General features: G+C 34.8%; 1 protein-coding gene across 1 annotated transcript in view; it reads right to left on the bottom strand.

Moving 5' to 3' along the window:
• Window positions 1–16097, bottom strand: part of LOC132697378 (alpha-mannosidase 2) — a 42159-nt gene that overhangs the window by 16558 nt on the left and 9504 nt on the right. The window contains exons 2-3 of the mRNA XM_060662837.1: window positions 5003–5168; window positions 2560–2758 (exon numbers count right to left, since the gene is read on the bottom strand). Coding sequence (XP_060518820.1) covers window positions 2560–2758; window positions 5003–5106 — 303 coding nt within the window. The 5' untranslated portion in view covers window positions 5107–5168. The remainder of the gene's footprint in view (window positions 1–2559; window positions 2759–5002; window positions 5169–16097) is intronic.

Below are 16097 nucleotides of genomic sequence, written 5' to 3'. Positions count from 1 at the left end.
GGTCGAACTTCTTAGAAGTCTCAGCAACCCGAACGAGCTCAATAACTTTTTTGTAAATAGTGTGGATGTTCAATTACCCACTAGTGATGAACTTCTGAACTTCTATAGTCAAAACATTTCTGAAACCATCTATTTTAACGCTTAAGGAAATTAATGAAATTCAGATACTCAATATTATTGCAGCAATGAAGTCCAGAGCGGAGGGTGCTGACAGCTTCGCTGTCCATTTATTCTACCTTTCCTCACTCATATTATTAATTTTTGTATAGTAAACTCAGTGTTTCCGGAATGCTGGAAAAAATGCGCCATTGCCAAAAACTTCTAACCCCAAAAGTTACAAAGCTTTACGTCGAAGATACTGGTGAAATGTATAAGCATCCAAATAATCAATCATAATGAAAATAACAACATTTTTCCTGAAACTCAATCAGACTTCGGAAAAAATCATAGTTGCGCTACAGCACTGGCTAATGTAACAGACGATATATTGAGGGCAGCAGACGAGGGTAATCTCACGGTGCTGGTTTTACTGGATTTCTCGAAAGTATTCGATATGATTGATCATAAATTGCTTCTGGCAATTCTTAACTATGTCGGCCTTAGTAACACATCGATATTTTTTTTTCTAACTTTTTATCAAGTAGATCCCAGTGTGTCAGAATCGGATCTGTATTATCAAAACCACTGGACCCCCTTCGAGGTGTTCCGAAGGATCAATTCTTTCCCCGCCTCTCTATGCTGTCTATACATCGGATCTTCCAAAGGCACTAAAAAAGTGTTCAGCATAATTTTACGCTGACAATATGCAGGTGTATCTGTCGTTTAGTAGGGGAAGCGTCGGTGAGAGCTGTGGAATATTGAGTAGAGAGCTGAATGCTCTGAAAGAATTGTCTTTAAAGCACTCCCTCCTTCTTAATCCCGAAACATGTACAAGTTGTATAATTTTTATAACACTGGGTGGAAAACCAGACACCGCATTTTTTTGCCAATTTTGCTCCAAATCGTTATCTACTAAAAAAAACTCTAGACACTTAGATTATGACGCTTTTAGGACGTTTTAATTAAAACTTTTCATTTTCGTTCCGCTTTTCCAATCACGTCGTTCTAACAAAATGAAAAGAACTAGCGGACCGTTTATCTTACGGTTAACTCGCGAGACTTTTCGACCGAATAAAAAGAGAATTTATGTGTCGGCGGCATTGTTCGCCGTTTTATACTTCTTCCGGTAGTAAGGAGCCACTAAGTAATGGGAATGGGTGGCGATAAAAAAGAGTCCCTCCGTGCCAGAAACAAAAGGCTAATCTTATCCGGGACCCGACCTGATTTGCCGCCCCTATACCCTTTCGAACTTTAGACCGTACAGAAAATAAGAATTGTTAGCCGATTTGAAAAGAAATCGTCTCTGAATTTCGCACTCAACCAAGCATTCATTATCGCCATCATAATCTTCGCGAATTCCTTGTGATCCAATGAGCTCTAAAAGTCATTTCAAGAATGAAAAAGCGTTTTGGACCCTTCTACGAGGGTCACTTGAAAAGATTCCGCCCTCACCCTGAAGATGGCTGTACTAGTTACTACTAGTTACTACAAACGAGTGATCGAAGTTGTGCACGTCTTGATTGTTACTTACCACAGTTTCAGCCACTTTGCAAGCGTGGTTTTTAATTGAGAGTGACTGGATGGGAGTGTTTTCGTAAAAATGGAAAAAACTTTTTTGTCAATATGTCTACGCAAATTAGAGTTGAGTTGGATGTGGAATATCCATGCAGTCATCTTTATCGATTACCTTCAAGAAGGGAAAACCATTACATACTACGCATCATTACTTGACAAGCTGTTTCACCAAGACAACGCATCTCAGCGGTTACCACGAATTACGGTTTGAACTGCTCGACCATTCGCATGACTCACCAGATCTAGCCCCAGGTGACTTCTTATTGTTCCCTCATCTGAAAACCATACTCGGAGGACACAAGTAGGAACAATTATTTTGCGGAGAAAAAAGCTGGGTACTATATGGAAATGAGAAAATGTCTTTTATCATTGTTAGATCGGAAACTTTTCAAGTGACCATCGTATTTGATTCTAAATTGCGACTAGTCAAGAAAAGCGCTTGGACACTACCGATGTTATTGCTTCATGATTTCCTTGGACGCTTGGGTAATGAAAATTTTGCGTTATAATTTAAGTTGTGCAATAAAGAAAAAAATATATCCATATTTTTAAAAAACGCACAATATGATTTCGAACCTTAGTCCATGGACTTGTGGCCCAATAAGTTCTGAAAGCGTATTTTTAACTTTATCACTTAGTGCCAGATTTCATTAGTAACACAAAAATTTGTTGATAATTTTGAAGGGACATATGCATACCATTAGATACCAAAAAGGCGCTATGAGTGCTTTTAGCTAGTTCTTAATTAGGATTGGTAATGAACAGCATTAAATTTTGTTACGGACTATAAAGTGCCACTGATGGTTAAGGTACGAAAAACATTTAGTGGAAGTAACTGAGTTAAACAAAGAACACGAAAAAATTCGCTGTAACAAGCAATTTTACCTGGAAATCGAAATCTTTGAAAATTTCTAAGGTCGATATGTCTGCCTCAGCCGATACCAGTCGCGGACATTTTTCTAGGTTTCTTTTTCGAAATATCTGCCGCACCGGCCACTTTAGACCTGAAGCCTGAGCATCTTTTTGGATTGCGTCGTTTTCAGATGGCGTCTGTCGAAGGTTTCTCTGGACGTCCGAAGAGATACTGTAAATGATTTTGAAAATTGCCATCTGCATTGCTCATATTAGAAATGCACAAATTTTCGGGGCAAAATAGGAGAATTTTTAACTAGAAATATTACGATTTAATGAAACTTAGCTTAGTCCAAAAGTTGATATTAACCGATATTTTCGTGAATAATTTTGGGGCACTTTTCGTACTATTGATACGTCCTAACTTTTTCGAGAATTAGTGTATGCAGATTTTTAATAAACATTACACCTTTTTACACACACGTAATTACAATACACTAATATATAAGGTTGTTCGGAAAGTCATTTCGTTTTTTCCCGTCAGAGGACTTAATTACGTTTTTTCGAAACCAACTTCACACTTAAGCCGCATAACCATTATATGTCTTGAGAGCTGATATTGCAAGGCTTGTGTGTGAAAAAGTTCTATTAATTCTACGCAGTAGTTTTTGGTTGGTGCCCTTTTAAATATGGAGAGCAATAAGCAGCATTTTCGTCATATTTTACTTTTTTACTTCAGAAAAGGTAAAAATGCTGTCCAAGCCAGAAAAAAATTGACGGATGTGTATGGAGAAGGCGTGTTAACAGTACGCCAGTGCCAGAACTGGTTTGCAAAATTTCGATCCGCCAATTTTGATGTCGAAGATGCACCACGGTCTGGAAGGCCGGTCGAAGCTGACAAAGATGCGATAAAGGCATTAGTTGATGCAAATCGGCGAATAACCACACGAGAGATCGGTGAGAGATTAAATTGAAGGCATGGACATGGGCTTAACCTCGAAGCTCGATGTGTAGGTGCCCCATGTCCTTACGGAGCGAAATTTGTGTCGTCGCGTTGACGTGTGTGATTCACTCCTCAAACGTCAAGAAAATGATCCATTTTTGAAGCGGATTATTACTGGGGACGAAAAATGGGTTGTATACAACAATGTTAAACGCAAGAGGTCATGGAGCGGAAAAGATGAACCGGCTCAAAGCGTGTCAAAAGCCAACATTCACCAAAAAAAGGTGATGCTCTCCGGTTGGTGGGATGTCAAAGGAATCGTTTTTTTTGAGCTTTTGCCGGACAATACAACGATTAATTCAGAAGTCTATTGTCATCAACTGGACAAATTGAATGATTCACTTAAAGAGAAGGGGCCCAAATTAATCAACAGGAAGGGTGTAGTGTTCCACCAGGATAATGCGAGACCTCACACAAGTTTGGTCACTCGCCAAAAACTTTTACAGCTTGAATGGGACGTACTGCAACATCCACCATATTCTCCAGATCTGGCGCCTTCCGACTACTATTTGTTCCGGTCCCTGCAAAATTTTTTGGATGGCAAAACCTTTACCTCAAATGAAGATGTCAAAAACCACCTGAACCAGTTTTTTGCCAGCAAGGACCAAAACTTTTATGAGAGGGGAATTATGTTGCTGCCAGAAAGATGGCAAAAGGTGTTGGACCAGAATGGCCAATATACAATTTAATAAAATATTTATTCATTATACGAAAACTGTCTTTCATGTTCCCCAAAAAAAACGAAATGACTTTCCGAACAACCCAATAGTAATTACATAATTACAATGAAAGGGTTTAAAATAGTGCAATGTAGGCTCTGACGAAAACCGAGACGATAAAATATCTGCAAAATTCTTCAAAGTAGGCTTTGAGTAAAACAAATGCGATAAAGACACTTAGGTACTGGTGAATTTCTTTGCTGGCTGTTTTTAGTCCTTACAGTTAAGAAAGGCAATTATTTTTATGCAAGATTTCGCTCCGGCGGACTTGTCGAAACACGTTAGAGACTAAATAATTAACTTCCTTATGGTTGGATTTATCGTGGGACCACTTACTCAAAATGAACTATGGCACAGGATTGAAAATGCAAAATAACGCAGTCTGTCAATAAACGCGTCCCTAAATGTATCACAGTTAGTCGAAATCATTTGAGAACAATTATTGCCCATTATAAACCTTTTTTTATGAATAGCTTTTGTATTTTAATTTAGTTTAAAATTAAATTTATATTTTCATAAAATTGTTTTCATTGATGTCAAAGTTTTTTTGAGTCTCTTGTTGCCAAAATCTTAAATAAATAATATTAAACACGCTGTTAAGGTCTCATATTAGCTCAATTATATGCAAGTGCAAAAAAATTAGGAAGTATCTAAAGCACGAAAAGTACCATACGTAGTGCCCTCTACAATTTGTCCCAAAAATTATTCACGGAGAGGGATTTCTCATGTCAAAAATCACATTTTATGATCTTACCTGGTGTAGTAGAGACATAGGAGTAGTGTCAACCCAATCGCAGTGATTGCAAACCCCTTGGGACTTAAGCGGCGACATATTCGATTTCGACTGATGACGGTCATAATGCTGAAGTCATTGGTGGGATCATTTCAACAGCATTCCCTGGGTCGTTTCAACTTGACGCCTAGGAGAGAACAATGTTAGAAATATGTTATGTTTGACTTATATTTTTCCAGGTAGAATTTAAACATTTTAAGACGGTTGACATATATATTTGACAGTGGGAAAATTGCCTCACAGACGGCTGACCGATATATAGTCAGGCATTTTTTAGGTTTTAAAGACGTCTGTATGATAAATCAGCCAAGATATATCATGACTAGATATATGGCATATGGACTAGCGCCATATATATGGGCCACTGTCCGATATATGTGACGCTCGTCTGTATGGCCCGCACTCAACCAGAGAGGCGCGCGCATCTGTCAAACATCACACCACGTGATTATTGCGGACTAATAGACGCGGAAGTAAGGAGTCTCAAGAAATTGTTGGGATCAGATAGTGAAAGGATCCAGTGGTAGATGAAAATAAACGGAAAGAGTGGTCAACAGATCTTCTTTTATACTTTCCAGTCTTTAGCCAAAAAATGGCAAGAGACGGATACAACAAATTAGAACAAATAAAGCAAAGATTTCAATCACAATTCTATTGTTTTGGAAACCTAGTGATTGATGAAACTATGATACTGTTTAAAGGAAGATTTCTTGTCTATATTGGCAAGGACACAATATAATCCAGAAGAAAACATTACAGGATTAGGAGTCACTGGTAATATAGTAGCTCAGCTGATGAAACCGTATCTAAACAAAGGTCATTCCCTATTTACAGATAATTTCTATAGCAGTGCGATCTTATCATATATTCTTCAAGAAAAAAAAACAAATTCTTGTGGGACTGTTAGACTTCATTCATCGTAAAAGACTTTCTATTTATAGCCTTCAAATCCCGTTTTACCTAAAGCTTGAACCTACAAAAGGTATACGTCTGTGATAAGTAATAATAAAAAGCAGAGCAATAGTATATCGTAGCGATATATTATGTGAATAATTTTAAGTAATTTAAGTAGGTAATAAAAATAATTTGTAATTTTATTTTAGATTCAAACATAAATAAATAAATATTGTTTAGTATCTTTCCTAACAAAATCCCAAATAATTAAATTCTAAGCAAAGTACGGCCATATTTCATTCTTTCCTTAATTCGTATCAGTTAGTCACTTTCTTATATCTATGAACAGACTTTATCTGCAATATTGTGGACTTTCTGTTTATAGCCCTCAAATCCCGTTACCTAAAGATTAAGCCCTCGTCCCATTTCTTATTTGACTAATGTGATTTTTAACAACGTCTTCTGAAAATTATCACTGATGGTGCTTGTGAAGCATTTTAAACATTTTATTTGCTGTCCGAGCGACCGAGACTGAATTACTCGATGGCGAACGGGGTTAGACTCAGCCTTATTTCACGCGAATCACTTTAATCAAATAAAAAACATTGTAATGAAAAATAGGAACTTACACATATCAAAAATGATTTTAATTTTTTAAGAAGCTTTATTAAAAAATTGGAGACCGAACAAATGTCTTTGTTAGAGTCAATTTCACTAGTAGAAGAGTGCGAACATTTGTTGAAAAAAGTTCCACGCTGAACAGGGAAAATTATTCTTGATAAATTTAATACCGTAACAACAAAAAATGAAGGGTTTCAAAAGTTAATTAAAATTTCAAAAATTTTATTTTGTATTCATTTGTATACATTTTATTGGCTATTATTCACATATATTGGTGATTTTTTTCAAGTTCTTCTGTTTAATTACGTTAATTTTTATTGTTGCAGATACAAATCCAATGCCAACAAGCCCACTTTCGTTTCTGCAACTGCTGATATAGCTAGACTACAGAACAGACATTTCCCCACATTAGTTTCCTCAATCGAAAAGACAAAAATCCAGAAGATCTGTTGTATGGTCACATACAACAGTAAAGGAAAAACAATGAAAGGTTTCCAGATATATGTGTAAGGAATGTGACAAAGGCTTGTGTGTAATGTTTTCAGATTTACCACACAAAGGAAAAATTCTAACAAATACTATAGGCATTTTTTATAATGAGTTTTATATTTTGATTTAAAAATATTTTGTATAAGTTCATTTACATTTTTTAATATTTTTCAAAAGCTTGTTAGTTCAAAAAATACATTTTAAATTAAAATAAAGTTATTCTATTAAAAAAAGTATTTTTTTGCGTTTTTATAGGGGGTCATACAAGTATATTTCCATTACCGATATATATGATATTCGTCCACAGGGCACGTAAAAAACAGCCGTCTGTGTGGCACTTTTGCGGCAAAATGGTGCCGTCCTGAAAGGGTTTATGGTCACGGCTATTCACGTTTAGTTAGGATTTTAACCTGTGTGGATCTAGATAATGCGAATTTATAAGTATCAATCATTTTCAGAAGCTGGTTTCTCTAACTTTATCCTTGGTTTTGGTTAGACTTTCATTAGAGACAATTTTCGACAATTTGCTAAGGAAAAAACATGGCAATTGTGAAATGCTCGTGATAAAAATGTCCGATAGGAAGTCAAAATTTTTTTTTTATACTTGAAGAGACTGCGACTATAATGTAAACCTAACGAGCACCACAATTTGATCTACTTTCTCTAATAGCAAAACTCATGAAACAAAAGTGAGCCGTCCTTTCACTAGCAGCATTAACTGAAAATTAGTATGAGCGAAATCATCCATTCAAAAAATTTGTATGATTTAAAAAAATATTAATCCCGTTTCGAATTTTGTACTGTTTAAAACTTTCGGTAGTTTGTTTTAATGATTATAAAAGAAAAAAAAAACGAACGGAAAAACTGAAAAACCGATTAGCGCGTTCACGAAAATAACGGAACATTAAACAGATCGTTGCGTTGGGTCGAACCACATACACTGAGCCAAAAATGGAGGCAGGCGGCACCTAAACTTCCGGCATCAACGTATAAATTATTTAGATAAAAGCAAGAAGCATCGCATCGTCAGCTTTTCTATTTTCATTTGATAAACGAATATTTTGAGTCAGCAAACGTGGAGTAAGCAGATTTTGAAAATGTACGTAAAGTGGTTTTAGCGAAGTGTAAAAAATATATATCCCCTTACAAGTTCCGCCTGTTCGGTAGATTTCAGCCACCGGTGGTATTTTGTGGTTTGTCAGTTTTTATGGCTACGTCTCACACAAAGCGATTCCGACAAATCAAAATTAATACAACAAAATTCTTATTAAGCAAAATAAGAGAGCAAATTTTTTGCTCCCTATGTCTCTCATTCTGGGTCTCATTTTCCTTCAAATTTCGAATATCTCCAAAAACCAACCAAAATCAAAAGTCTGGCTGCAATTAGACGGTTTGGATGTGCCATTTTTCGGTAGTATTTTATCAAAATATGTATTCTTGTTATTACAGAATATTATCACATGACAAAAATATTACATATTTCAACATTTACCTACTGAGTTTTAATTGCAGACAGAGCCTTGATATGTTTATATCTTTGAGTAAATTAAATGACTTCTTTATTAAATATTTTTAAATTAAATTTAAGTTAAGTGTGTGTCGAGATATGAAACATTTAAGAACCGCTTTTTGTCATATAGTTTTTTCAAATAAAGTGAAATACTTTATATAAAAAAATGAAGTTCTTTGACAGGCAAATTGTATGAAATAATAAGTTACATGGTGTATAATTTTAAAAAAGAGATAACTTGCAAACTTTGTAAAAATTGTCAACTTATAGCGGACACCATGTAGGTATTTTTTAATGTCATAGTATGAGGTGTGTTCAAAAAGTAAGGTGACTTTTGTAATCGGGCATTCGATCTTCAATTTTTTTTTGTTATGTTGGCACACATGCCTCTAACATATGTTCATAGTTTGAACCAGTTTGTACATTTACTTTTTTTGTGAGACAGAAGCGTTAGACGTGTTTTGTGTGTTCGGCGATTTTCAGCTGTCAAAAAAATAGAACAATGAATTTGCATAACATTTTGTGTAAAAATGGAATATAGTGCAGCACGTCAATAACTGAAGCTCCCAGAATCGCCAAGATCGAAAACAAAGTACGTCAAGTTTAAACAAATGTCAAGGTTTTACTTACTGTTTTCTTTGATTATAGTGGCGTAGTACATCAAGAGTTCCTACCACAAGGTCGTACGGTCAATAAGTAAAAGTGAAGTGAAGTTATGCGCCGTTTGCGAGAAGCAATGCGAAGTGTGGGAAAACAATTCATGGATTTTGCATCACCATGATCCACCTGCTCACTCATCGTTCCTTTTGTCTATTTTTTTGGTCAAAACCAAGACCATAAACATGGCTCAGCCACCATATTCACCGAATCTCGCCCCCTGCGATTTTTTTCCTGTTCCCAAAACTCAAGAAACCCATGAAAGGAAGGAGGTTTGGAACGATTGAGGAGATAAAGAAAAAATCGCCGGATGAACTCAAGAATATACCAGAAAGTGTTTACCATTAGTGCTTCGAGGATTGCAAAAGACATTCGTACAAGTGTATTACGTCTGGGGGAGGGGATTACTTTGAAGGGGACAATATTAATTTTGATAAATAATTAAATACTTTTTGATAAAACTTAAAAGTCACCTGACTTTTTGAACACACTTCGTGTATCTACAAACGTAACTAAGACGCTAAAAATAAACATTTTGCTTTAAAATATGAAACATTAAATTAAAATATAATATTAAATTATTAAATTAAATAAAAAAAAATTATTTGTTGTTATTGTCAGCCCTTTTTCCGATTTAGACGCCTTGTTGACCGACTATACCTATGCCTGATAATCTGAATTGGCGCACCGGTTTCTTTTTGTTACTAAAATTAAAGTAGTAGTGCATCGGAGTTAGTTTGTCGTTCGTACACTTTTATTATCTCTGCCTCTGTCTGACTTGTTGTTCGAAGGACGGTGGCACGGAGGCGCATTTTTGCGTATACGGGCGAATCTTTTTGCTCTCCCCTAACGTCGGCGCCCCCTAATTAAAGTAATTCCGCGTATCCAATTAGCCTTTTAATTGAGCGCCGCGAAACCTAAAAGATGAGCCCAATAATGAGGATGCCCGAAATTTGTCGTGCCATTCGCTCGCATATTTCTGCGACGTCGGGCCCCGTCTTGCGAATATTCTGCTTTTTTTTTGAATTTTTCTTCGAATTTTGCCGTTAACGGGCCCTTTTTGCGCATTTTAAGAGATGACGTGAATTTTTACTTCGGAACCAAAACCAACTCAAACAAGTGCCAAATACGTTGAGTTTTTGTTAAAAATAACAAGAACTTTGTCGAATAAACGTCGAACATTAACATAGCTGTTGGATAATATACTGGCCCTACTACTAAACAGCGATTTCTGTATACTTAACTCGTTTTTGAGAAAGTTGAGAAAATACTGCCATAAGAATGCCGGATCCAAACTTATTGGCGATCTGTTGGTTGCTGAATGCTTCAAGGTCATTTCTTAAAAACGATAGTAGATATATATAAGATATAGATATAGATATAGATAAGATATATATATATATATATATATATATATATATATATATATATATATATATATATATATATATATATATATATATATATATATATATATATATATATATATATATATATATATATATATATATATATATATAAGATATAGATATAGATATAGATAAGATGAAATTATAAATGTGGAAATATTAATAGGACTAAGGAACAATTCAAAAACATTTATAAATTGTTATTTTTAAATTAGTATAAAATTTCTAGCCCATCACTTATTTTAAAACTTGAAAAACTTGTGTGAAAAACTTATGTGACAAGTTTATCGCGCCTTCATGCTTAAAGAAAACGTTTTTTTTATATTCATTTACCCTGTTTAACAGAGTGATTGTTTGTAGTTAAAAAACGTAAAAATGTCATATCTGTCTGTATATCAGAAGATACATTGTTGCAAAAAAAAGTTATTGTTATTCATTTCTTCTATAAATGAATTTAACATCTTTTCTTGTTTGACAATTATTTAGAAAATTGTGTATATTTTTAACAACATTTGTCACCACATTTGTTATAGAAATTTTATAGTGATATAAGATATTCGACAGCCCTGTATAAGAAAAAAAATACTGCAATAAAAACCCGTGTTTGTTATATGTGGATAGTGTTGGGGCTGGTCAATTGACCGTAGTCAGTTGACCACTTCTTAATTGACTAGTTAAAAAATGTTTTAAATACCAATTTGGCAAGTACATTTAAGGCTGATCCTGAATATTTTTGGCGTACTTTGAGGAGACTTCGAGGGCACAGCAATCCTACTTTAATGTTTGAAAACAATTTTGGCCAACCTGATAGTTTTAATGTTGCTTTTACTTCTTTTGGAGCTGTTGGTGGTATTGATCCGGGGTTTGTGTCGGCAAATTATATTAATAAACAATTTGGTTCTAGTTCATTCCGTTTTGCTAAAGTTTACCCTGAGGAAGTTAATAAAACTTTGATTAGTATTAAAACTAACGCTCATGGCTCAGATAATGTTGATATAAAAATTATTCTTTTGACTACTCCATATTTACGCGATCATATCACTTTCCTTCTTAAAAAGTGTCTGCTGACCGGGGTTCTCCCGGACTCATGGAAACAAGCTGAAGTTATACCTGTTCCAAAGAAAGGGTGACCAAGTGGCATTATTGATTTTAAACCTATCAGTTTGCTGCCAACCATCTCAAAGATTATTGAAAAAATTGCAGCTAAACAACTTCGTCAGTTGCGATAACCAAATCCTCCCGGACACTCAATCTGGTTTTCGACCTCTTCACAGCACTTCTGCCTTGCTTCATGTTACTGATGATTTATTGAGAGCAGCGGATTCTAAATTAAACTCTTGTCTCATACTCTTGAACTATATCACCTTGGATGATTTCCTTCTCCTAACTAAACTGGAATAAAAGGTACTGCTCTTCCTTTTTTTTTTAAATTTTCTGGGTCAGAGATACCAAAGAGTATTTATAGGAAATACTCAATCAGATGTCATTGATTTGGAGAGGGGTGTTCCCCAGGGGAGTATTCTGGCACCAATTCTTTCTCAGTTTATACAGCTGACTTCTCAACATTTCTTAAATTTTGTAAATCTCATCAATACGCCGATGATACTCAGTTATATTTATCTTTTGTTGGTAGTGAAGCTTTAAATGCCGGTACTAAAATAAATTTGGATATAAAAATAATTTCGGAGGTATCTGTGGCTCACAACATCTTATTGAGTATTAACAAAACAGTGATGCTGTTATTTGGAAATAAAAGGGAAGATATTGTAAAAAACGTTTCTTTTAAGATTACACTAAATGATGAGATTATCTCTCCTTCTTCAGAGGGGTGCAAAAATTTAGGATTATGGTTTGACGCTGACTTGCGGTTTTCTAAGCATGTTGGCTTGGTTTTAGAAACATCCTTCTATAAGTTGAGGACATTGTATATTCATAAACATTTTCTATAGCTATAGTTTATCGAGATAAGAAGAGACTCCAACGACGTATTCGTTTCAATTACAATCTTAGAAAGTATAACCATATTTCACAGTGCCTCTCTGAGTTTGGTTGGCTCAAGCTGGAGGACCGATATAAAGTTCAGTTAGCCACTTTTGTCTTTTTACTAAACTCCAATAAGACCCGGTCGTACTTGTTTGATAAACTTTGCAGAGGAAATGATATTCATAATCGAGACACCCTTCATTGTTTAAGATATTGCGTTTCTAGACACACTTCGGTAACTTTCCAGAGATCTTTTAGCTATAAAGCAGTTAAATTATGCTATAACGTTCCTCACCACAATAAAGTCCTTCAAAAAACGTTAATATTGTGCGTCTATTTCTTGTGTTTACGTTGTCTATACGGGTGTGTATTTTGTTGACAATTATGATCTTGGTGCTCTTGTTCTTGTGGTTACATGAAAGAGCGCAAATTGGGAATGTCGCGACTCTTGTATTTTTACTAATATTGTAACATTTTGATTTTCAATAAAGACAGTTTATTATTATTATTATAGTATTTTTAGATGTATTTCGTTCAAATGACAAAAAAAAATAAAGAGGTCATTCCACAACCCTACATGTGGAACATAATATGACCGTTGCTGATCCAATTCGCTGCAAATATAGCATATATAGCAACAAAATTTGATAAACGTCATTTTAATCACGAGTTTCATTTGGCACGAGCGAAGCTGGTGTTTAATAAACGAATGACTGAAAAGGTGTCGTAGGACCATTATGTTTTGAGTGCATTGCAAAACTGAAGTAATACATTAACTGAGAAACATGTGACCTAACTGTCACCACTGATAAAGGTCAAAGTACCCATTTACAAAATCACAAAGCTGGCGCCTCAAAATGACACTTCAGCACTCTGGATATTTTTTTAGTAAAGAAATATACTTAGACCATATAATTATATTGCGTATCCACTGCCAATAATTATTTTTAAGGTAACAAGTACATTGATTACGATAACCTGTGGGTAAATCTTAACAAAACTTGGTTAAGGTTTAAGCAGAAGTTAATACTTAATAGATATCAACATTACCATTTTTCAAAGAAACTTCCATAGGGTACTGTAATACTTTTTACAAAAGTTCTGGATTTCTTTTGCGTCGGTTTTTGTCGAGTAGAACTAGCTAACGTTTCGCCAATCATCCTGTTGGCTTCTCCAGGGTTTGACTGAAACTGGGTCGTATTTTACTCTGTACCTACCTTCTTTTATATTGTTTGAGGGGGGCGGAGCTAAATGAGGAGCATAAACACCGTCTCGGATGACTGATTCCCATATTGGTGACAGGTAGAGACCCTCGGATTTTTTATTGGTAGAAGAATTGATTACATGCAAGAATTTTAGTTTAATCGAATCAAATTTTATGTCCAGAAGTTTTATAAAAAGATACCAATTAACCAATGTATGACGTAAAATATTATAATAAAAAAAATCTCGCACATTTAATATGAATGGGTATTTACTTTATCTGCTATTTTTCTTTAGCACCGATATTTCTAAGATTTGCTACGGTTTTTTTTCCATTTCCATTCACAATGAATATAGAATTACATAAGAATCCCCTCGGGTGCAAATGATTCATTATCCTAGAATGAGCGTTGCAACAAAAGACATCCCAGTTTTACAACAATTTTTAAACGCTTCGCGGAAATCAATTAGATACTAATTACCATTTAGATTATAATCTGGGCCTAATAGATTGATTCAAATTATACTCTCATTATTCTTTTGAACATATAATATCCTTTTCAGTAAACTTTGATTATCCCATTTTTTATCGCTGTTTTGAAAAATTGTTTTGATAAAACCAAGACATAAATTCTTTAAAAATATTTTTAATAATACAGGGCTTTCATAACAAAGGGGCAATACAAAAATATCTGAGGCATTTAAATTACTAAAAATTGACGTTACTGTGGAATTCTTAGTCGCTTCCTTAGCCAAGGAAGATATTACAATGTGACGCCTCATTGTTAAGTTTTGTATCTCCAAGAGTTTAGCGCCTAAGTAAATTTAAACTTTTAAATGAAATAAAGATTTGAGTGGGTGAAGATGTTAAAATTTGAGTGAACTATGGCCGAAGATTGTTCAAAAAAAAAATAATATAATAATAATAATAATAATAATAAAATAAAATGTTTAATGTTGTATTTGCTATTTCAAAGTGCACGTTTAATTGTAATGGTAATTAACGAAAATCGCCTTTTAGCAACTTAACGTGTAATAGTTCATAATTTTGTTTCAAAAGAGTAATACTCAAAAGGGAGTGTAAAATGAAAATACCAAGCGATATTCTTGTTTCTCCATCTTGTTCCGACCTTCAGATCTTCTACAGCCAATAAGGATGGACGGTTCCATTTAACAGTTCAATCAATGAAAGCGATTCACACATACAGCGGGCAATTTAAATTTCAAAATACAAGTAAAATGTACAAAATGTATTCAATTAGAAAATAGATTTTTGTGTTGCCATGCTTTTATGAAACCCCATATTAATTGGGGCTTCTTAAAAAAAATATATAAAACAGTTTTTCAAAATTGTGATAAATAAGGGAGATATATTAGTTGTGATAAGCGATTTCTATAACTGTTTTGATTTCCGGCAAGTGATTTATTTGTTTTTATTTGTTAAAAAGTATATTTTGAAGCCGACCCTGCACCCGTTTATTGCCGGTTTGAAAATGTGGACTTTAATCACGATATGTTGCAGCAGAAATGATTTAATTTGAACCAAAATATGTACCATAATAAGCCCTCTTAAATATACATGACAAATATTATGCCAGAAAGGTCCTTTCCACCCAAAAAATCGGTAACATTTTTTTTACACCCATCTTGTAAAATAAGTAATTACCCATCGATCTAGAGTGCGGGAAGCGTCACTTTACCAAGTCAGTTTCGTTTTCCATCATTCCGAGCCACGTCGGGCATTTCCGGGATTTTACAGCACGGATTTGGGAGCAATCGGATGTTTTCGGAGATATTTCCCGCGCTTTCAATTTTGACGTTTGTCAATTTTGACGGTCATGTCAGTGAATGTATTCGTGTATTTTCTGGTCTTCAAACTTCCGGTCAGCGAAATTGGTAGACGAGAATTTTAAGCATAACACATCTCGGAATACATTTTTCAAGTTTCCGTGGCGACAGAGTGTTGAAAATTTCTCGAAACCGGCCGAGTTGACGACATTCCGTCACGTTTTCACTCGGAAACGCGGCTTTTATTGAGACCGTGGAAGCGGGCGCGCGAAAAAGAAAAACCCACAGAAAGATAAGGAAGATATAGACAAACAATGCGTCTGTCGTAATAGCCACAAAATGGTTTTCGCGGCGATCTAAAAGAGTGAAAAATAAATCTCTTTTAGTTTGACGTTATTCCGGGGAACCAACACCTGCATACACAGTGGACTAGGTTTTTGGGAACAACTTCTAAGAATTGATCGGAACTAATGTTTTTGTGAACGTTTTTAAATAAAAAAAT

Source organism: Cylas formicarius, unplaced genomic scaffold (assembly GCF_029955315.1).
Source record: "Cylas formicarius isolate icCylForm1 unplaced genomic scaffold, icCylForm1.1 PGA_scaffold_1__22_contigs__length_36826433, whole genome shotgun sequence".
NCBI classification, from domain to species: domain Eukaryota; kingdom Metazoa; phylum Arthropoda; class Insecta; order Coleoptera; family Brentidae; genus Cylas; species Cylas formicarius.
Note: the sequence above shows the minus strand (reverse complement) of the source record. Positions and strands in the feature narration are given on the sequence as shown.